General features: G+C 33.6%; 1 protein-coding gene across 11 annotated transcripts; it reads left to right on the forward strand.

Moving 5' to 3' along the window:
- Window positions 1-694: 694 nt before the first annotated feature.
- Window positions 695-15,437, forward strand: LOC106659328 (la-related protein CG11505). 11 transcript variants are annotated; one of them, XM_014381821.2, is made up of 11 exons: window positions 695-2,152; window positions 5,063-5,474; window positions 5,676-5,925; window positions 6,039-6,179; window positions 6,323-6,547; window positions 6,708-6,853; window positions 7,037-7,361; window positions 7,767-8,704; window positions 13,146-13,353; window positions 13,562-13,638; window positions 14,260-15,437. In XM_014381821.2, the coding sequence occupies exons 2-11, from the start codon at window positions 5,125-5,127 to the stop codon at window positions 14,288-14,290; spliced, it is 2,691 nt and encodes an 896-aa protein (XP_014237307.1). In that variant the 5' UTR covers window positions 695-2,152; window positions 5,063-5,124; the 3' UTR covers window positions 14,291-15,437. The 11 variants fall into 11 exon arrangements, with proteins under 11 accessions (XP_014237307.1, XP_014237302.1, XP_014237304.1 ...); XM_014381816.2 differs by lacking the exon at window positions 695-2,152 and adding an exon at window positions 3,979-4,149; XM_014381818.2 differs by lacking the exon at window positions 695-2,152 and adding an exon at window positions 3,979-4,149 and having other exon boundaries at window positions 7,785-8,704.
- Window positions 15,438-24,051: the final 8,614 nt, after the last annotated feature.

Here is a 24,051-nt window from a genome sequence, read left to right on the forward strand (position 1 = left end):
CGCTAGTGTGGGCTTGATAGGACCGACGCGATTCGTACGAAACGCGACGCCGTTGCTACTGCTGCTACCGATGTGCACGTTGACGCACTGCTACTCGTACTACGGGGACGACGACATCGCGTACGTAGTGCGCTCCCGCCAGGAGAATCGTCCGCAGGGTCGTGTCCGGTGAAGTTGCGGGCAGAGCAGCTGTTTCGGACCTCGAGATGCGATCGACATGTTGAGGCCGCCGCTCGGCGAGGGGCATCGTCGGCGTTGAACGACACCTGCGTGGTGCAGTCGTCGCGTATACATGATAGAGCTGCTGCTTCAGCACCGAGCGAGGCAGAGCAGTGCTCGTAGCATATATACAGAACGCGCCAGAGTCCACCGGCGACTGTAATGCATACCTATAGGTGCTCATGATGTATAGGTAGCTCGCGCCCACGACGAGACAAGCAAGAGTATAGATATACGCGTAAAATATACATATACGCGATATATACGACGACGACGACGACATTCCCGCTGGCTCGAGGCACGGCACGATCGGCCGACGTGAGACTCGCGAGAGAGCCGAGAGCCGAGAGGTGAAAAGTGCCCGCCGCCGCGAGCAACGCGCCGAAGAGACCATCAGCTTATAACTGCCTGCCTCAGCCTGGCTGCGTGTGTGCGAGAGAAAGAGAGGAGACTGGAGATGTGCCCGTCACATATCGCCTCTGTATAGCAGATCCGATATTACTCGCTATACCTATACCTATACTGACTAGCGTAGCACTGCTATCTCGGTGACTAGAGCGATCGAGCGAGCGAGCGAGTAGAGAGCCAGCCAAAGTCAGTGTGCATAAGTGTACCTATGTGTACAAGGCAAGTCAGCGCAAGTAAGAGAAAAAGAGAGGAAAGACAGTATTTCGGTCTTTGCTGCAAGCCACACGTACGTATACGCACACAATTGCAGAGCAGCAGTCGTGCTCGCGAGTGAGAGAAAAAGAGCGATAGAGCGAGAGAGGAAAAGAGAGCTACACGTAGTCGTCGTCTATCGCTGCTATACCAAGCATCGGACACACAGCGCAGAGAGTACATTAGTGTAAGGCAGAGAGCATTATATACTGTAGAGAGAGAGACTCGCCCGCCACCGCCGCCGCCGCCGCCGCCACCGCAGCCGTGTAGTAGTCGCCGTCATCGTCGTAATCCGTTCGCATAGAGCAGAGAATCGCGCCGAGCTGACTATTCGCAGACGCCAGTGAAACAAGTGCACAAACTTTTTGCCGCTGCCTCGTTGATTTTTTTTCTCTCTTCTGTTCCTCAACGAGTGTTACCCAGTGTGCGCGTGTGTGTGTGTACATGTGTGACAGTGTGTCTAAAACAGTGTGCTCTCTTTGCCTTTATCTCTCTCTCGCTGGCTGTCTGTGTTAGACTGTCTCTCTCTCTCTCTCTCTCTTTTAGTGAGCTGACTCTGTGCGATCTGCAGTGTGTGCCAGCCAGCCCAGCGTGAACTCGTATACGTGTAAAGTCGATTGCTGCATTTCAACTGCACCTATCTCGTCTCGTAGTCGTGTGTAATTCGCACGCATACTGACGGTCGAGCGTATACACATCGCAGACATATATATTTATACGTCGAGCAGGTCGGCGACTTTTCATCGGCGCATACCAACTAAGTACAGCTACTGCTACTTTTGTCGTAGTCGTCATCTTCTGCTACTATTGCTGCTGCTGCTGCTGCTGCTGCTGCTGCTAGTGCTGCTGTGTACAGTGCTGCTGTTACTTCCAACTGCTACTCGCGCGATTGCGGTGCCTATAAACTACGAAAGAAACGCAGTGTGAAAGTTTACAACAATTTTTCTTCGTTTCTTTTCCCTCTTTTTATCGTTATTCTTTTGGCGCGCTATTCGCGTGTGTTCGTGCGAGTGTGTATAAAGTTGCTGCTCTGTGCTTCGAGCTCAAGTGCAACGAGTGTGCATACGGCGGATATACGCGAGTGTTGCAAAAACTCGTGGCTCTATTATCCACCCCGCGTGTTGAGCCCTTCTCTTCTGTGTCGTGCACGACGACGACGACGACCAAGACAGCAGCTGTGAGAGAGTGAGTAGTGCGCGTCCGTGACAACACGCGTGCTGCGCTTGCTTCAAGGCATTGGGACAATCGTAAACAACGACGCACCAAACGGCAGGTAAGCCATAACGCATCATCGTTTACATTACGACTCTGTACTGCTTTTCAAACAATGATAAAATCTCTTCTGCACACCAAAGAGAAACAAAAATGCGTTTCGAGCTTTTCAAAGTGTCTCGAAGCGGAGAAGCAACGAATCAGTCGACGACTCACACATGCGTTTCATACGTTACATATAATATACACATACATACGACTTAAATTCGTCTGAGAGCGCCTCTCAGCTCCGCATGCGACGATTACGTATTACGCGATCATCTCTCGCGCTTACGTACGCTTATAGGCTGCTGCTGCTGCTTTTGCCTGCAACTCTGTAAGGGATCGTATAAGCCAGAGGCAATGCTACAAGAACGCGACAAAACGAGCGCGTGGCGAGTATGAGAAATAGAGAGAGAGAAAGAGACAGACATGGCTTATATTTTCGAACTACTGCGGCTGCTGTGCTGCTGCTGCTGCTGCTGCTGCTGCTGAAGAAACACGAGGTTAAGTCTCTCGTTTACTATGTGTACCTATTTAACGTATATACACATATATATATATGTCGAAGGCGATGAACAACGACGCGCCACATTGTGATAAGCAGCAACAGCAGTTAGGTACATTCATGCTTTAGAAACAGCAGCAGTGGCAGCAGCTTTAAGCTATTGACCGCTATTATATACTTGAATAAAAATGTACCCGTAGCGCGCGAGAGCAACAAGAGCCCATCGCATGGCGCGTGTTCTAGCCCGTGATGTATGCTCTAGGCACCTATACGCGAATAATGAAGTACCCAAGTTAAATTGCAACACTGAGACCTGCCGTTGCTATTGCCGTTGCATCTATGCACCCTTATAATACTCGAACCGGGCCGGACTTTTCTGCTTCTCTTCGTTCGTTTTTCACTCGATATGTGTCTCTCGCTATATTTGGCCAGACATCGTCTACTCTTCTCTTTCTCTCTTCTCTTCTCTCTCGGTCGCTTGGTCTCGTTTTCTTTCTCTCCATGTCTACGTGCATCTATATAATATAATAATATCTGTTGTGTTTTATAATACCCATCTGTACACTATGCTGACTGTATACATGCGAAGCTTGAATGCATATGCAAAATCTCATAAATGCACGATTATCCTATTGTAAATAGTACGACAGATAGGAACGCATAATCATCCTCGTCGTTGATTTTTCGCTAACTCGTGCATGTTAGAAAAAAGAAGGGAAAAAAATCATCCGCTACTGCTGGCCGTCTCTCTTTCTCGCCGTTACATTACTCGCGCAACACAGAAATGCATATATACCGATACGTATGTGTGTAGCGTACAAGTACATATGAAGCGATGTAAAAGTATGGGTTTATACATATACATGTACATATTATATATATGTATACATATATATTTTAGCCAGTCTCCATCTATCTCTGTCTTGATCGTTCTATTCTTCCCAATGCGTGTGCACGTATATGTGCGAATTGTAATCGCCTGAGTAGGGATATATAGATGTATTATTATATTTGTGTATAAAATGTACGAAACGAACGAACAAACGCGACTACAACTACGACTTGAATCTCTCTCTCTCTCTCACTTTTTCTAACGCTCTCTTCGTTACTTGCTGATGTTGATCCTCGCTCAGTTTCTGCAGAGAGAAAGACAGACAGAGAAAGAGATAGATACGTATGCGTGTCCGCTCTTTCTCTCTGTTGGTGTGAGTGTCGCGAGAAGTTCGACGCGAAGAGAGAGAAAGAGAGACAGGCACAGGCAAGAGACTGAGCGAGCGTGAGTGAGCAAGAGAGAGAGAGAGAGAGAGAGAGAGAGCGCGCGCGCGCGAGTATGTATGTTCAGTTCACTGCTGCTACTGCCATACGGTTCGGCTAAGAGCTCGGCATGTGGCAGCCCCGCGGCCTCGTGAACTAGGCCCAGAATTGTATCATTCGTAACAGTCAGTGACCAAAATTTCTAATTACAAGCTGCCCTCAACACATGAGTGACGAGTCCAAGCACGAGCAACAAGGTACACCCTTAAGCCCATATCGATACACGCATAAATACTCAACAAAATACCCAAGTATACGAGCTGAATAGCTGCTGCTGCTGCCTGCTACTCGTCCATATACTCTCATACATATACAGTCGCTCGCTCGCATATATACCTACGTTCGCACGGCTTAGCACCTCGCAGCAGTTGCCTCTACCGCTTCTGTTCTGTCTTCTTCTTTTGTACATAACAGCATAAATATACTTATATATTTGTCGACATCAATACATATAGCAACATTAATCCAGGTTTTTTTGAGTGTCGTGGTCTTAGTGGTTGTGTTAAACGCACGAACCACCCATCCTTCTGTTTGCCTATTATGAGAGTAGTGCGTGTCCGCATGAACCCGTGCGTAAGAGAAAGAAAGAGAGATAAGCCAAGTGGGGCTTTTCCGCCCGTGTGCTCGCTCTTTCTCTTTCTGATATCAGCCGCGTTTTTGCTTTCCGCCTCTCTCCTTCTTTCTTTTCGTCTCTAATTAAGATACCAAGTCCGAAGCACCTGGTGCTTGAGCCTGGAGAACTTTCAAGACCGACCCGTAACAGTGAGTGCCCGTTAAACTCGCGACGACTGCTCGATACGCTGCATTATTACCGACACTAACGCACACAAGTCCCGGAACATATGTTTATTTTTACTCACCGTGATGATTCCTCGGCACGCATTACATCACTCAACTCCTGTACCTCGTTTCATTGAGAGGGAGTAAAAGATTTGCAGCACACGCGAGATATTCCTGCTTGGTAACACTAGTGCAAAACCAACATTTTCATTGAAATTCTACAAATTCAAGCATGTTGCATGTTGTCTTGACTTCTTACCTCTTTTCTCTGAATTTTTATTCACACACCAAGTGACATTTAGTGAATGTGTACTTTGTGGCTTATTACAGAACTGTCAAGCAAAAGTAGGAGGTTGCATCAGTTCCCGGTGTTTCAACCAGGATTAGTGTACATGAATGGGGACATTGGTAAGCTGCCACGAGGGGCGGGTTACCCAGCCAACCTTGAAGCCCTGGCAACTGTTAGTGCAGTTGCACCAACTCAACCATTAGACTACAGCGTCATGAATGGAGCTGCTGCTGCTAGTGAATTGATGCTTGAAACTGGTGTAGTATCCGGCCTAGAGCCAGTACCACAGATCGCCATTGGTATGGGAGGTGCTGTGGGTTATGCACCTATCGAAATGGCACCTTTAAATGAAATGCCACCCCCAACTCAGATGGGCGAACATGCAGGATCAAATATCCCACTGGAGCAGCTCAAACAGATGCTCTCGTCGCAACTTGAATACTACTTCTCTAGGTAATAATTTGTACTATTTAATTTTTTGCTCATACAAATTTTGTAAATTCTTATGTACTTTGGTATAAATTTTACAACAATCAACTTTGTAAATATTTTACAGTTTATTATTTATCTCGAGTCATTTGTTTCATTTTCTATATAGTTGAATCTCATTTAAAATGATAAAAAATGAATTTAATTGTCTTTTTTTCTATTTAGGGAAAATCTTGCTAATGATGCATATTTATTATCACAAATGGATAATGATCAATATGTACCTATTTGGACTGTAGCGAATTTCAATCAAGTTAAGAAATTGACAAAAGATATAAAATTAATAACAGAAGTGCTTAGAGAGTCACCTAATGTACAAGTTGATGAAGAGGGACAAAAAGTTAGGCCAAACCATAAACGGTGTATAGTTATACTACGAGAAATACCTGATAATACTCCATTAGATGAAGTTAAGGTACAAACAATTTTAAATTTATAATTTTTAAATTTAAAAACAAATTTATTTTTGAAAAATTACCTTATGGATAAGAAAATTTGAAGTTATGTTATTTGTTTTTAATTTTTCAGAATTTATTTTCTGGAGAAGGTTGTCCTAAGTGTATTTCTTGTGAATTTGCACACAACAATTCTTGGTACGTTACTTTTGAATCTGATGAAGATGCTCAAGCGGCCTATAGGTTTTTGCGAGAAGTAGTCAAAGAGTTTCAGGTGAGTCCATGTTATCTTGATAATTATATTGAAAATCAAGTAATAATTTTTGTGTATGTCATGTGTTAAGTTATTACTTTTCAAATTTTTTTTTTATGAAATGTAATGATAAAATTAATTTATTGAAAACCTTTTTATTTTAGGGCAAACCAATAATGGCTCGTATTAAGGCCAAACCAATGCATCTACCAGTGCCACCATCTGTTCCCACTGTTAGTGGAATCAAAAATGGTTATAGAACACCAACAGCACCTCCAGTGTATGATCCGAATGCTTTTCCACCTGGTCAACAGCGATTCATCTACACTAATGGTACAACTATGCCACAAACTACAATGCAGCCATATCCAGGCCAAGTTCATGTTTATGTATGTATTCAATTCAAAAAAGAATTCTTCGCTTCTTTACTAAAAGCTCAAATGTTTTGAATAATTTAATTAGAAATGAACCTACTTTTCATAAAATTGCTTTTTTTACTTTGGTTGTGGGATATGAAATTAATTATTTAATTAATTCATTTTTTTCCAGCATCCACAGTTTTATCATACCGGAATGATGCCTTGGGGTCATGCGAGCCCAGCATATTTCGATATGGGTGTTTTTGCGATGAATGGAGCACTGGCACCTCATAACACATACAAACCACACAATACTAGATTTAATCAACGAAGCAGGTAACTTTACATTATTGTACCATAAATTAATATACTGAAATAATTAACAGCTAACATAAAGTTTGAATATTGATTACATTCGTACATGATGAAGTTAATCGCAATAAAATTTATTTGGCTGCCGATTTAACTTCAATTCCATCAATGACAAAATTTAAACCGTTTATTTATCTTCATGCTTAGGAATCCTAATTTCAGAAACAAGCAAAGAAATGGTTCTGATAGAAATAGTGGAGGCGGAAGTGGCGGTGGTGTAAGTCTTGTAGATGGTGGAGGAAACATGGTGCCTATAGCTCGTACTTCACACCCTCCATTGAGTGGAGGACCAGTAACGATAGGGGTGGCAGCGCCCAGCCTCCCAAACACAATGCCTAATTCAAAACCTATGTCTTCTTCCTACTCTACTGGCACAAAGTTCCAGTCGTCTCATGCACCGAATGTCGTTGGTGCTACCGACGCTCAATATGCCAGTGCTGGCAGCAGCAGTCACTCTAATAAAGGGTCACAGGTATGAGAACAAAAACATTTCAACACGTGTTCTTCTTCTCTTTTCGTCATTGCATAAGATAGAAATGTCTACGACGTTATATAAATAGAGTCGCGTGCGTTGCAAATTCACCCGGTAATCAGATATAAGGGATATAAGGGATACTGCCTGCTTTTTTAATTTCCGACGTTTGAATTTTATTCATTGCTTTTTCGTTATTTATTTATTTATTTTTTATTTATTTATGTTATACTTTTGATACTATCAATATATTTTTATCTTTTTCCTTTCCTTTTCTTTTTTTGAGAAAAATTGTCGTATTATAAATTTGTAAACAATCCATGGATTTAAAATTAATTTAAAAAAAAAAAAAAAAAAAATTATTTTTATAGTAAGAGAACGCGAAAAAAATTAAACCCAATGAAGAAATTTATGTTACATAAGGCGAACGAGAGTCAAAGTCAGGAACCGACGACGATGCAGTACCCTCGTCATCGAACACATCGCAGAACCAAAGACCAAGATGGCCTATCAAAAACGAACAACAATAGTGCGAGTGGTGGTGTTGGAAGTGGTAATAACACCGCAAGCGGCAGTGGTAGTGGCAGTAGCTCGAGTGGTGCATCGGGTCCCATTGCGAACTCTTTGAGTTCGACGAGGGACTCTACAAGTCAGAACTCAGGTTCCAGCAGTGGAGGTGCTAGTGGAGCGAGCAGTAGCGTGCACTCCGGCCCAAATTCCAACAGCACACAGCACAATCGAGGTGTACAGTTTGATTTGGAAGCTACAGCATTCCCTCCGCTACCTGGCCTTGATTCGAACTCGGCTGGTAGCAAATCGCACAGCGAGTCGAGCGATAGCGCACAGCAAAATCGCCTGTCTGATGTCGTCAAGGGTACAGCCAAACTCAAAAGCAGTACCACGAAGGATAAGGATCAGCCTGCTCTGCCTGCCACTCAGCCGCAGCAACAACAAAACCAACAATCTCAACCGACGACAACATCCTCTTCTCCACAACACCAACAGTCGTCAAACTACCACGCGCCACCTCACCACTCGCATCATCCTCACCATGGCAATCACCATCACTACCATCAAACAACCTTCAATGTGATTAATCAAAGTAGTACCAGATCGACGAGTCCGGCACAACCGCAGCAGCAACAACCACTACAGCAACAGCAACAACATAGTCAAAGAGTTGCTTCTTCTGCGGATCATAGTGTGGCAGTGTCGAGTAGTGGTACGACTCTGACGTCGCCTACTACAGCGCCCGCGAATACCAATTCTCCGGCTAACAACAACGGCGACTCGGACGTTGCTCTTGGCACCGTCACTCTCACTCCCCCAACATCTCCCGATAAGTGAGTGTCCGATTGTCTCTTTTTCTGATTTTCAGTTCAAATTAATCTTTCTTCTTCACATGCATTCATTTTAGAGACATTTATTTCTAATCAAAATTCACATAATTATATACAGACACACTCTTGAATGTATTGTGTGTGGTATATATATATATATATATTATTATGTATGTACAAATTAACGGTATGTACATTTAAATTGCACGGATGTCTTTAAGTTTCTTCGTTTTATCCATTGCGATAATTTTTTTATTTAGTACCTTTGTTGCAAAGTTATTTTTACACTAGGTAAAGAATGTAATTTCTCTCTTTAATACTGTTCTTTACTCACTCACGTAATTCTCAGTTTCGAACTTTATAAAAAAATAAAACATTGCAATCTAGAAAGTATTGGAAGCTCTCGATACTGTTTTACAAAAGTGAAACAAGTTTATTGGTTGTGTATAAATTAATTATCCATGATATTTATAGCAAATTGTTTCGATTAATCATGCGCGATCTTAGAAAGTATTTTCTATAAATATTATTTTGGAAGGAATTAATTATAAGTCAGTTATAAAGACGAGTCTCTAAAATGTGTGTTGTGAAATAATGTTTGAAGATCGATAAAATTTATGTCTTCAAAGCTGTATGTGATTTAAAATGAAATCCCCGTGCTCATCGTCGAAAAAAGCAAAAACTCTGTCTGAAATCGTGCTTCCAATTTGATTACTTAGATTTTATATTACCTTTCCTCTTAGTTATCAAAGAGACGATTTTTGAATAATCTTTTAAATTTGTAAAACCTCTGCTAATTTAAAATTTTATCTTTCCCAATGTTTGGAGCTTGCGTTTAAAACGTAAAATTTGTATTGCTTTTCCAAAATGAGAACTTCCTGGAAATTACCAATAGATCGATTTCAAATCGTGCGTTTTCTATGGGTAGTTCATAACTCGTAATCGTTCATAAATTACTGAAAGTTTTAATAATGTTCTTGTTAAAATCATTTATTATTATCACATACATTTAAGTTTAGTTTGATTATATGAAAAATTCACTTTTATATACATTGAATTAAACTTTAAAATCACTACTGACAAATTTTCTTCAGAAATTGTTCGTTTCATCCTATATGATCGATTATAATTAGTTCTTTTTGTTTTTTTAATCAAAGGCACTGGTTCAAATAAACAGACTAGATATAATATAAATTAATCATAAAAAACCATTCGCAGTGAGAGTACTAACTGCATTGTTAAAACAAAACTAAACTCAACATGTACACATGAAAAGTCGTATTTTTAAGATATAAACATTGTAAATTTTATTAATTACCAAGATAACTGACGCGAATCACGTACGCGTATTATGCAGTTCTCTTTCGATGATCATATATATGACATCTTGATATTCTAGATATCTTTTAATTATTTAACTCGTATTGACTGACAAATAAAAAAAAATTCAAAAACACAAAAAAAATACAAAAAAACAAAAAATGAAAAGCAAAACAAAAAAATAAAATTTTATAAGTCTTGAGCATATTTCTATTCAATAAAAATTCAAAGCTTCACATATCTTTTTATTTTTTAAAGTTTATTCGTTTTTCTGGATAAATACTTTATATAATGCCAACTTGTTCATTTTAACAATTTTATATTATGATAAAAAAGTTGATTAATGACTGCCATTGTCAATAAGTTAATACTGAAAAATCTATTGTTGTTACGTTAAAGGTAAAAATTAATGCCAAGTTAATTTCGTGATTTGTCGAGTCCAGGACAATTCAGTTTTTTTATAATATAATAATAATAATAAAAAATATATATATAATTTATAGGATATACTCGTATATTAATACGAAAATGTTCATATGTGCATAGAGAGTGAAATATTGTTGTAGGGAGAAAGATGTGCGGGCACATGACATAAAGCCGCTGAAATATACGGAAAAATGCCGAATTGTTTTGAATATTGTTATTTATATGCGTCATGCAATATATACAAATATATATAAATATATCTTAAATATATTTATATATATGTACATATTTAATGGTCAAACACACACACAGAAAAAATACAACAAATACGCGGTGGATGCTTATTCCGTCGTCGTGTAAGCTTAGCTAGATCTCGTCCACCATATCAAAAGTTGATTCAAAAATTAGCAAATCTAAATATTATTGAGAATAGAAAAAATAAAGCTTAATCGACGATGATATAAGATTAAAAATGTTAATTCAAGTTGTTCTTTTGAAAATGATCAGGGACTGATATTTTGACAAAACTAAATTTTAGATAGTCATTGTTTATATATACGCGACATATACATATAGTATATATTGTTTAACATAATTTCGTTCGAAGCAAAGCGTGGATATAATAACGATAACGATATGTTATATAACTAATTAAGTAAAAAAAACTAAAAAAAGATTTATTATACATATTAGCGATTATAAGGACTATTTTATACACGAGTACGCTTGTGTGTGTAAGAACGGATCGTGTGTATGAGCGTGAATATCTGGAGCTGTCAAATTTTCTTAATGTAGATTCGAACTAGATTGCTTCTCTTTATGTGCATATATTCGTTTATGTATGTACATATGTACACACACTTACTCGTTTATTCAAAGTGTAGCACACGCAAATACGCTTTGATAATTTTTTAGTTCTTTTTTCCCTCAAGATTTCTGAGTTTATCTTTTCCATTTTTCCATTGGCATTTCAACTTCTAAATTATCATCATTTTTCTTTGTGAATGCTTCAATTTTGTATTTTTTCCATTTTTTTCATTCCCTCAGTTCAAAGCAGCTCAAATTTAGATGCTGACTCTAACTATTAGGTGCGCCTTCGTTTATTTATGTGTATTAGACATATCGATGAATAAGTAAAAATATTGATTACTCGGTGATTGAAGAACCCATAGATTCTCATCAGTCAAAGAGTTACCGAAGTTACGGGGTGCCTTAAAAGATAACGCGATCACTGATTATCTTTTTTCGTTAAGAAATGTTGCAAAAAAAGATATGAAAAAATATATAAGTTCGTTTTTTTGTACAGAAAAATTAAATGAAGCACACGATCGAAAAAATCGGAGTGTCTCCTGCAACTTGTAGTCAAAGCATTTCTCGGTATTAGTCAAAAGGAGACACCAATACTTGCATATAAATAATAATACATGTATATTTACCTATTTACGATTATTGCCATTGTTGGATCTTAGCAATGATCAAACGACGACACGCCCGACCCTTAAGGACAATTATATGTTACATTTATATGATATTCAGGGTTCTTTGATAAAAATACTATTAATATTTAGTTTACATTATGAATTATGATTATAATTATTACAACTATTATTATTATCATAATTACTATTATTATTTTTACGATAATAATTAATATTACTATTATAACTATTATACATAATATTATTTTGATTGTTTGGTTTCGTGTTACTTTAAAGGCATTCATTTAAAGTTTTACTTATAACCAAGTATATCAATAACCACTAATATGTAAAATTTCGAATCGTTAAAAAGAATGATAAAAGATACAAAAAAAGTATGCAAATTGAAGCATGGTTTATTTTATTATTACATTATTATTATTACTATTATTAGTTATTATTTATAATTATTATCGATATTATTATTATATTATTTGCTAATGACTAGAAAAACATTGTCATTGAAAGTAAATAAATAAGTGTATAATGGTTTGTTAAATAGTTTGTGTTGAATATTTTGCCCTTTACTATATACCTCACATATACATACATTGTTGCTTTAAAATAACTAATCTAGATTGATTGAGTTTTTTTTTCTCTTTTTGTTGTATATTCGTCATTTAGCTTGATTACGGATAAATTCTGTACCTTTTTTGTATACATGCATCAAACACCACCATTATCCACAGCAATTGCAATGATTTATTAAGTACACGTGCATGCATTTCTTCAACGTACCTGCATATTCCAATTTTTTCAATCAATTATATCCTCGAACTGTACATCACCATTTTTTGTAAAGAAGACTGAATTTAAGGGAACTAAGGTATTTTTTCATCCGATTAAAAAGTCAGAAGGGTATAAAATAGGTGTAAAATAATATGCAGTATATAAAAAATTCAATATCTTTTAAGCTGTATTATTTTGCTTCTTCTGTAGCGCCAACGCATATTGATTTATAAACTGACTTTTACGGACTTGCAAATATAGCCTAACGATTCGTTCTCTTATAAGTTTCGATGCTCGATGACAATCCATGATCGCGAAATAAATGTATAAGTCCACATATACAATCAAAACTCGACACTTTTTCTTTTCTTCATATTCATGGCACAAGAATTATCTTATTTTCATCCAAAATGAATTTAAAAAAAACGTGATAGCTGAAAAAGTTAAATAGAATAAAACTCAACCAAAAACTATCAAAACGCCCCTGACAGATCAAAAACGACTGAAACTGACGAGTCAAGCACGTCTGCAACATCCACAACCACCGTCACCACAAATACATCACTATTGACACCATCAACTACAGTATCTTGTTCCTCGACGACTACAATGCCAACAGTAACACCAAGGATGTTCGTTCGTAATACAGTGATGATCGACCTAGATGCTGCACGACGAAGATCCTCAGACTTGTTTACGGTAAGTCTTGGTAATCTCGTAGACACCTGTAGCATCCTCTAGTTTTCACAGTTAGCTTTTGCAATCGAAATTCTTGTATTTTGTATGTTTCAATTTTTATGTACCTGCATGTTCATAAATTATCATAATAATGGTTATAATAAACTTAAAAACGCTCAATCATTTACACAATATATAAGCTTCACTCATAAATATCGAATTGCAATAGAATATGACGGCTAGTAGGCGTAGTGCACCGGAAGTTCAAATCCATCAAATGCGAGGTGTGAGTCGTCGATTTCATTGGTAACTATAATTTCATACTGAATTTTTTACTTAAAAAGGAAAATTTTTCATCTTTATTTTTGTTGAAAAAACATGCTTCAATAATATCATACATCGTTTTTTACTTGATTCAAAATTTCTCTCTCTCTCTCTATATATATATATATATATATATATTTCATCACTAAAATCTATGTGAGTGTAATATGTATAAATCGCCTGGGCTATGGCATAATTTGAATATATAATTATCGTTATCGTTTATGGAATATTCTATAATTTCTGTATTTGTGATATCGTTATATATTAAACATTACTAAAACTACCATTTTTTTCGTCACTTTCATTTACCGATGAAAGAAGTTTTTCACGCTCATGAAGAACAAACCGCTCGATGAGCTTTTACATCAATATCGAAGAGTTTTTGTATTGCAATGGTGTTATTTAATAAAATTCAGGCTACTGGAGGAAATGCAAGCTTTTAATGATTCTTAGGCCTTTTTGGACTTTGTTGAAAGTTTTCGTTATAAAACATTAAAAGTTGAACGTAATAATATAAAGATAATAAAATGCGTTATAGTAAATTTTTTATTCTTGATACGCAAAGAATTGACATGCAATTATTTTCTTGTCTCGTTTCAGGACCAGCCGAGGCCGAGCTATGCCCAAGTAGCTCAACAAAATCGTTAATAACAAAAGCGATAAGAAGCAGAACAAGACAATGAGCAGAAGTCATACCACCAGCAACAATTAATATTAATTACATTGGAGGACGAAAATTTGTGGGCTGCCTGAATCGTTGCAGGATCGAACTCACGCTTCAACGATGTTTACATAGCTTGTCTCAAATCCTGCAGTGACCAAACCGTTGGGGTCTATTGTGCCCACACATCTAAAGCGCAAGGAATATTATGTTTATCACTATCATCGTCTGCAGTTGCTGCAGGTGACAATGCTCAATTTTCTGACGAATAATCACAAACACTGTTGAAATGAGGCATGAAATTGAATAATTTTGTGCTACGTATTTATAACTTACACATATATTGAACATTGGTGGTGGTGCGAGGTATTTACCTTATATACAACACTTTGTCTGAACTATTATTCACATCGCTCGGACTTTTGTATGTTATTTTTTTGTTTCTCTTACTACTTTACGTGTGTGAGATTGAGCATGTAAAGAGGCTGTATAGTACCCAAAAGTAAATGATAAGAACTAATCGACTTCGTCGTTCTTTTATCATCTGCTATGAATGTGAATGTACTTATATGCAAAGACAAGTTTAGAAATCCATGAGAAACAAAAAGAATTCCATATTACACTGACTGTTGATAGCAAACGCAAAAAATATACGAAGGTGTAAGAATGTATATAAATATTACATAACTTAACACGTATTTACAAAAAATATAAACCATTTATAGCTCAAGTACATTTCAACAAATTCAAGTACACTTTCACTTGTGACGAATTGATAGAATTGTACTTTTTACGTGTACATCAAAATTCACACGTTTACAACGTAGAAAAACTAGCTAGTTATGAAAATATTAAATTAACAAGTTCTGTATACCATTATTAGATAGAAAAAAACGAAATGATTCACGGTTACGACTCATAATTTATTGTTAAAAACTTGCTTTAGATTTTATGATTTCGAAGACACTTATTGAATAGTTTGTACAATTAATAAGTACACAGATATTTAATAAAAAAAAAAAATAATAATAAAAAGGTTGTTAAAAACCATCGATTTGTATGATATTCGATCGATCGATTATTGAACTAGAAATAAACTAACTAACCGTGCATATAAGTACCGCTAAAAAAATAATTTAAAATATTAATTTTAGGTGGCATAGTGCTATTATTGTAATTGACGAATGATATATTTAATTCTTGTGCCAAATCATTGATATCACTTGTTCTTAATTCTAAATGCATATTAATATGTGTATATATTCTTGAATATGCATGTGGGCTAATTTCTATGTACATGTGTATGCATAAGTATGCACGTATGGATATGAATGTTATTTGATTTTAAGTGCAAGATATCAGCACTTTCAGTACTATATTGCGAGAGCAACTTTCAAAATGCAACGAATTTTTACGTTCTTCTCCTTTTTATGATCATAAAATCACTAAAATGAAAAGCTGAAGTGAATCAATGAAAGCTTATATTTTCAATATCAATCGTTTGTCACAGTTGAAAATGGTAAAATATACGTTTCATTTTATTTATAATGAAATAAAAGTGTTACCGACTTTTTTGCACAAAGAATTTCCAGAGCATTCTCAATTTAATTTTGTAGTTTACAAACTTTGCAAAATCATTCTAATAATTACAGAAGAAACGGAGACTCAAACACTATTATTTCCATTTAAAATGACAGTTTTAGTAAAAATCAAAAAGTATTGAGGGATACATAGTGTAACTTTTATTTTTAAACTAGTCTACTGTTGAAAGTTTCAATGAGTGTAAAATCGTACTGCATAATGTTATTTGAAAATTGAAAATCATACACAAGAGAAAATTAAAAACATTAAATAATCAAATATCAGTATTCTGGAAAGTAATAAAATACTAGGGCATATAATATGAAATTCACTTTTTCGGATTTAAAACTAGTCTTCAAATTTGTATACTTTTTATAAAATTATGCATTAGTTCATAAAATGAGAAGATATGACAATGTCAATAATTGAAGCATAATTTCATTGTTTCCAATGATTCTACAGTTTGAATGCTTTGATAATAATAGTAATTGAAATAAGTGAGTGATCAAAACAGATAAATGAAAAGTGGTAAAAAATCATATTTGAGCACACAAATAAGTGCCTCAAGTGTTTGCGTAAATTACAAGAGCTTGGCTTGTCTATACATACATAAAACAAGAAGAAATAGCACATAATATATTTGTTACTAATATGCGACAAAATTATAGATAAAAAGATGATAAGATTTAAGTAAAAAATAAATCGATTTTCTGAAAATTGAAACGATTGCAATTCATTAAAATGCAATTTAACAAAAATATATTGTAGAATGTAATTCTCTAGCATTATAAGAAATGCTATCTTTGGTTAATTTTTAATGCATAAATATACATTTATTCGTTAATTTTTCTTCAATTGCATATGTTCATAAATATCAACAGATTTAAGTTTTTGTTAATACACATTTAGTTTTTGTAGATATGTGCAAATAAGTTCATAATTTGGTACAACAAAAATTTCTAAATCGTCTGACAATGAAAGTAGTTATTGTTATTCAGCGCATGACTCAATGATTTTTTTTATAGAAATGTATTCAGGTTATTGTTCGAGAATGTATCTAAAAAGTATGTAATTCTGATTTAAAAGTACTGACGTCGAAAAAGTCCTTGATATTTTAAAAAGAAAACAGTATTTTACCATACTGGTTTTCTTTATAATGATCTGATTTATAAATGTACTATAAAAATCTCTTATAAGCGTGAATTAGACTTAGCTAAGACTGTACATAAAAATGAATCATTATTTTTGCTTCATTGCAAAATTTGTTTCGAGGTGCACTTATCTCATGAAGATTAATGATGAGATTGAATTTTTCAGACTTGGATCGTACCAATAAATTGATGACAATGATAATAAAGTTTGCAAATGAAACATGAGTATACAGTACATTATTTTTGTATAATTAGCTTTGTGACAAAAAAAAAATTCAAGCTGTCACAAATTGATCATTCAAACTCAAACCTTATCTATGAAGATTAGTGTGTAATTATACTGAGCGATTTGTTCCTGTTTTTGTGCATAATAGCCTCTTGAATTCGTAACATATTTGTTTCAAGATCATAAAATATTATAAAATTTCAATTTTTCGTATGTACTTGGGCAGCCAATGCAATAAAATAAGAAGTAAAATATGTAATAAAAATAATTTCTTATTACATTTACTAATGCCTTGGAATCAATAATATAATAATCAATTGCTGACTTACATGTTTTATTGAAATAATGACCAATCTTATACAACCTAAGTTTGTGGATGTAAAATAATGTTGTCAATCACTTAGTTTGCAATAACCAAATGTTTTTTTGACTGTTGAGAAATAATATTTTTTCATACTCCAAGGCAAATTTTTAATATGATTATTATACGTAATGATACTATATGTGGAAAAAATGTTTGTTATCCGCTGATTTTTGTTTTGTTTACTAAAACCAAAAACGCTAGATGGATTGTTAAAATAAAGGTCATGCACAGTGCATGTGAAAAGTGATATAATTTTGAAATTAACACTTAATTTATTAAATTGTGTTTTCTCACGATCAAATCATCGTACTCTGTGATTAGATTCAAGTCTCCCTAATTCTTCATGCAAATTAACATAAATATTAATAGAGAAACAAATACACCTAAAATGTAAAAAATGAAAAATTGAATAATCAAGGTTAAACTGAATTAACAATAACAATAAAGTAAAATAGGCATAATGAAATATATAATGTACACTAGTTCGTTTTTGGCATGGGCTACAGTCGCCTAGAAAGTCTGATTTTTTAACTATAACTGAAAAAAATGTAAATAATTAAAATAGTCTACGTGTTTATTTAATTTTTAAAATGTAAATGAATTAAGATATTCAAAAATACAAATAAGTATAATTACTGTTACCGGGTTATAGCTTTTATTTAGTTTATTATCACAGCTTTAAAAGGTCTTACTAACAAAGATGTCCATTAATTATAACTATGTCAAATTTTCTTAGCCAATAAACGTTTTTGTAAAAGTGCAGTTACGAAATGTAAACATTATTTAATCAACCATTTCTTTAATTATAGAATATGAGTGGCACGTATATATGTACACTTAAATGATAATTGAATAATACTAATGAAAAATTGATACATTTCTATCAGATTAGAATCTTGTAAATAAAATATAATTTTATGAACCTTGTGGATAAACCACACTCGCTTCCACTTAATTCTCCAACATCGAGAAATGTAAGTACAGCGTGATAGGGGTTGGTCCTGCGTTCAAGCAAGCATCGATAATAACAATAACATAAGGACCGGCACAGAAACTGCCCGTACGTCGCTGTATTTAAATTTTTTGGTGTTGGAGAATTAAAAGTAAGTTAGTGTATGTACATGCAAAATGAATAATGACATTATTACTGAAAAATTGTATTAATCCACTGTCATGTAATTATTTTTCATTAACGGTTACTTTAATTGATTTAAAAAATGTGTCCGTATCAGATGTTTTAGATACATCCAAGTGCTACTAAATTTTGAAATAATGTTTACACAGCTGATTGATTTCGTACTAGCACTAATTTTTAAGTCTATGAAAAAGTTATAAATGTTTGTTTCCAGCAGAATTTGATTAAAACTTCATGTAAACTTTTTAAACTGTGAACAGGATTTTTAAATGCATAAATAATCGGTGACAATGTGTAAATCACAAGTTATGATCCTAAACTTGTTCATAACTAATTAAAATAGTTTAGGCATGATGTGAATTTATGCAAAGTTTAGTTACTAAAAAAATTGGTGTGATTTTAACTAATTGCAAGAAATGCTAGTTGGACCTTGCTAATATTTTTTTCTTTTAAAAAATACTTTTAATTAGATGAGGAACCATAAGAATTTCGTTGTTCAATGATATTAGTGATTGTACAGAATTAATCAACTTTTTTTAGTTTGAAATTGTTTATTGTTTCTAAAATAGAATCAAATGTAGAGATGTAGAATTTACTGAAAAAAAGGTTTTTTTGTAAAAATCACGATGAAAATTTGCGAACTATAAATACAGTTTAGAACTATAAATAAGTATTCATTAATAGTGCATTAAAATAGTTACATTGTAGTAACTTATGAAGTATATGGCGATGAGGAGTAAAACTGCCGTTTATATAGGAACAAATAGTAGGTGTTACGAGTAATATTTGAGACTGACAAGTTTCTTTGCACAATACAAGAAATTATCATAATAATTATTAACGGTGCAAAATCAGTAAAATCATGAAGAAGTTAAAAAATCAAATGTTTGTATGATGCTTTTCAGTCTCTATAAATATAATTACGGACAAACAAAAAATTATTTAAAAAATGTAATATATGCGCACTCGAGAAATGTTGACGCTTAATGAAAATTAATTGCTTTTTTTAGAAAGCAACCATCACCTAGTCAGAAAAACCGTTGATACATACTATTTCAACAATAACATGTTCACTTCCATAAAACACGTATACATGTTATCAAAATCTGCAAAAAGTAATAAATTGAAAACTAAATGAAAAAGTAGATGTATTATCAAATTAAAAAATTAATCGTGGTGCATAATATTTCAAGTTATAAAATTAAACAAATTTATCGAATTATAAAGAAAATGAAATATTACATACCAATAAAAGTAACACTAAATTGTCTTATAATCAATACTTTCCGCTGAGGTAGCAGATAAAAATGAATAAAAATTCTCTGTGTTTAGTATAATAGTTCATTCAAAAAGAATCACAGAATAAAAAAAAATTGACACTTTCATATTCGTATAAAAGCATCAAAAAAGAAAATAAGTATCTAAGTTTTGATTTGGGATAGATTTTTTACAAATAAAGATTGAAAGTGAATAATTTATTCATATTATAATGTATTATAACAATCGCTACAATCGACCTATTAAAAAAAACGATGTTTATTCCGATAATTATTATGACATAAGTATGAATAAATAATGCAGGTATTAGCCATTGAGATCATTAAATAATTTATAACAAAAAATATCGACTAATAGGGTGTAACAAAATTTACTCTTATGTTAAGTATCTCAATTTACTTATGCATCGTGTCTTTCACGTTTGTTATAGACTGCAGATTTAATTTTCTCCGAAAAGTTGTATGCAAAGAACTCAAATTAGAAAGTTTAGACCATTATCATCGAAAATTAAGATAATTGTTTCATCGGTTGCATAATAAATTAAGGGTACAAGTTAAAAGCGAAAAAATATATGTATAAAAGTAAACCGCGAATTTAGAGAGAGAAAAAAGATGAATGATAATCGTGAATTTAAAGATGTGTAAATTAATCCATCAAACTATGGAAAGCAGCATTATGATGTGCGTTCAGTGCCTTTTTTAATTATGAGAAAAAAATTTTTAAAACATGAATAATTTGTACGATGAATTTGGTCACAAGGAGCGCTTAATATAATGATGATTACAATTAAACAATAATCTTCCATCAACTCGTATCTTTGTACATAAATTTTCTAATGTGTTTGAAAATAAAAAAACACTATATACATATTGTATAATTATATATTTGCCTGTACTGAGTACATGCACATTGTATACAAAAAAACGACACGTTTTCCGCTCCACATTAATCATAATTTACATATGAAAATACGTATACATAGAATAACATTATGAATAAAGAATGAACGTTGCAAGCTCCTAGTTACCCCGATCAAAAAAGAGTACGCATTGTGCAACCTAATCCAGATAACTTTCATGTTGTTTTGTCCTAGCATTAAATATTTCTGTGCGCAAAATGTGAAAATTATAAAAAATTAAAATGTAACTTTTATGAGAATTAAGACGAGGGTGTAGGTGTACGAATCGAATGAATCATTTTTGTTAAATGATTGCTGATGAGTATCTAAACGTATATTTATGGTTTCGCTCTTGTAAGTATATTGTATGTATGTACGAAAAAATCTGAATCTCCGCAACCGAGAATATATAGGAGTATATTAGCTGAGATATTTATTTATAAGTATACATAAGCAAGCAAAAACAAAATATTCAATAATGATCGAATATATTATATATACATATTATAAATAATACACACTATTGATATGAATATTAAATATGATATATATATATATAGATATATATGTATATATCTATCATTGCATAGTTCTATTTGTATAATAAGTCGGTGAAACAAAATGTATATTTTTAAATATTTATTTCAAATAAAAACAGCGTCAATTTTTGAACGATATATAATTAAATTTATGATTAAAAACAATCCATTCTTAATCTCACTTCAAAGTTTTTTCTTTGTTTTAATTCTTTGTGATGTGGGTGTGCGAATCAATTTTATTTAACGTCATTTTCCAATTATGAATTGAAGGGGATGACGAAGCCGTTAATTTACTCAAACCACTTGATTTTAGCTATAGAAATTCCATATGTATATTTTGAGATATACCCAGCATTTGAACTTTTTTTTGAGTTTTTTTAAATAAAATCTCTATGTGATTAAAATTCAATTTAATGTTTTATTAATCATAAATACATAAATTGGAATGATGATACAATTCTCTATTCAATAGGTCACTCTATTAAAATGCACGAACTGACCCAAACAATTAAAAGAGGATTTTTTTAAGTTTTCGAAAAAGTTAACGAAATTCATTTATTCCTGTAGGGGTTTGAACTTATCATGAAACTAATAATCGAGTTCAAATTGACGTATTGTGGATATATATTATATTTTTTAATTTTGGTCTATTCAATATGAATTGTTTATAATATATTAATTTTTTGTTAAAAATGTATAGAAACATAGAATATGATTAAAATATATTTACGATTCACCACCTTACAATTTTATAACACTTTCACGCTTGATAGTTCAGGTAGGTTCATGCATTCGTTCTACTCCAAATTCTATTTTTACTGAATGCAGAGCTTTTTCTTATTCACAGCATTTGACATGAACTGATTTTTTTAAATATCAGTGTGTTAATTATTGCTTTTATACGCCAAAAAATGATTTTGCTAAAAAAAAATTAACTACAATTCATATAAAATATAATTAATAATGAATCTTGGAAAATTATCTGAATGTTTTTTTGTAATTTCAATAAAGCAATATCGATTTTTAATAACTATGTCATGAAATAATGATTTGCCGTTGGAAAAAAATTATAAACCTCGTTAGTGTTTGACATTATAAGACATTATTTTGCTTTTTACCTTATGATGACTCATTGGACCAACCGTTGTTGATTCATCAATTGTTGCTGTAAATCGTTTTGGGCAGGCGAAATTTCTTCATTTTATTAAAGGTAAAGTTTATAGGATTTTTTCACGAAATCAGTTTCCGTAGCAAATGAATTGATCCATCACAAACCGTGTAGGTGAATATAAAAAACAAGGCAAATTTAGTGTGATGACTTACACTGGCCGTCAAAAGTTGAATTTCACCATCTAAGCTAACCACATGCGTTTAGAAACGTATTTGAAGTATCATTCAAATATGCGTTTAGAAACAGTAGGGAGCAAAATGTCACTGTCCTAATGCAATCATGTGTCCAAGAAAATGATATCACCCTTGTACCGTAGTTCATTAAACGGATTTTTTCGGTTAAATTTTCATTTATAGGAATTTTTCCTTTGTTTTATCGCGATAGCTCTGATCTACTGCGGTTATAGTCCAGTCATATTAGTTTTGAACGTGAAAAAATTCGCAATCGGCGTTTCTCACCGGGATTCGTTAGGCTTCGATGGTAGGAATGAAATAATAACAAATGCCACAGTTGAGTCGATTGGAATTTAAACAATTGGGCCCTTTGAAATTAGGAAAATCGGTTTTTCGGCTACAGATTGAAAACCGTACATTGGATGAAAAAAAGTTTCAAACAAAAGTTGTAGGTCATTGCAAGACCTTTAATTTAACATTGTAATCGGTTACTTTGTTTATTAAAAACGCCTCAATTGTCAATAACAATAAAAGGGACTTACAGACATCATAAGAATACCTAGGTGGGCTCAAATCAAAGATAATTACTTTTACTTGAGTAATCTATGACAAAAATATGTTATTTTACAAAATTAAAAGTAATTATCTTTTATTTGAGCCCACCTAGGTATTCTCACGATGTTTGTAAGTCCCTTTTATTGTTATTGACAATTGAGGCGTTTTTAATAAACAAAGTAACCAATTAGAATGTTATATATATCTAATTAAAGGTCTTGCAAAGACCTACAACTTTTGTTTGAAACTTTTTTTCATCCAATGTACGGTTTTCAATCTGTAGCCGAAAAACCGATTTTCCTAATTTCAAAGGGCCCAATTGTTTAAATTCCAATCGACTCAACTGTGGCATTTGTTATTACTTCATTCCTACCATCGAACCCTAACGAACCCGGTGAGAAACGCCGATTGCGAATTTTTTCACTTTTAACATAGAGTCAGATCTAATTGGACTGGACTATTAATCTGGATTACACTCATATGTAAAAAAGTTGTGAGCGGAATCATTTTGACTCAGAAAAATATTGCTCGCGATCGCAGGGTAAAATATATTTATACTATTTATACACCCAAAATTGTATTTTTAGATTGAAGAGTAAAAATTCTAATTATGCTTTAAGATATAATGGATAAATTAAAAATCTATTTATCAATAGTTTA

Source organism: Trichogramma pretiosum, unplaced genomic scaffold (genome assembly GCF_000599845.2).
Source record: "Trichogramma pretiosum strain Unisexual culture from Peru unplaced genomic scaffold, Tpre_2.0 scaffold16, whole genome shotgun sequence".
Taxonomy (NCBI): Eukaryota; Metazoa; Arthropoda; class Insecta; order Hymenoptera; family Trichogrammatidae; genus Trichogramma; species Trichogramma pretiosum.

Bases quoted from the DNA above. Each gene is read 5' to 3' on its own strand.
- LOC106659328 (XM_014381816.2), top strand. From the start codon at position 4,119: ATGAGTGACGAGTCCAAGCACGAGCAACAAG. The intron at 6,854-7,036 runs GTAACTTTACAT...CTTCATGCTTAG, and splicing joins AGATTTAATCAACGAAGCAG to GAATCCTAATTTCAGAAACA. The intron at 13,354-13,561 runs GTAAGTCTTGGT...GAATTGCAATAG, and splicing joins GATCCTCAGACTTGTTTACG to AATATGACGGCTAGTAGGCG.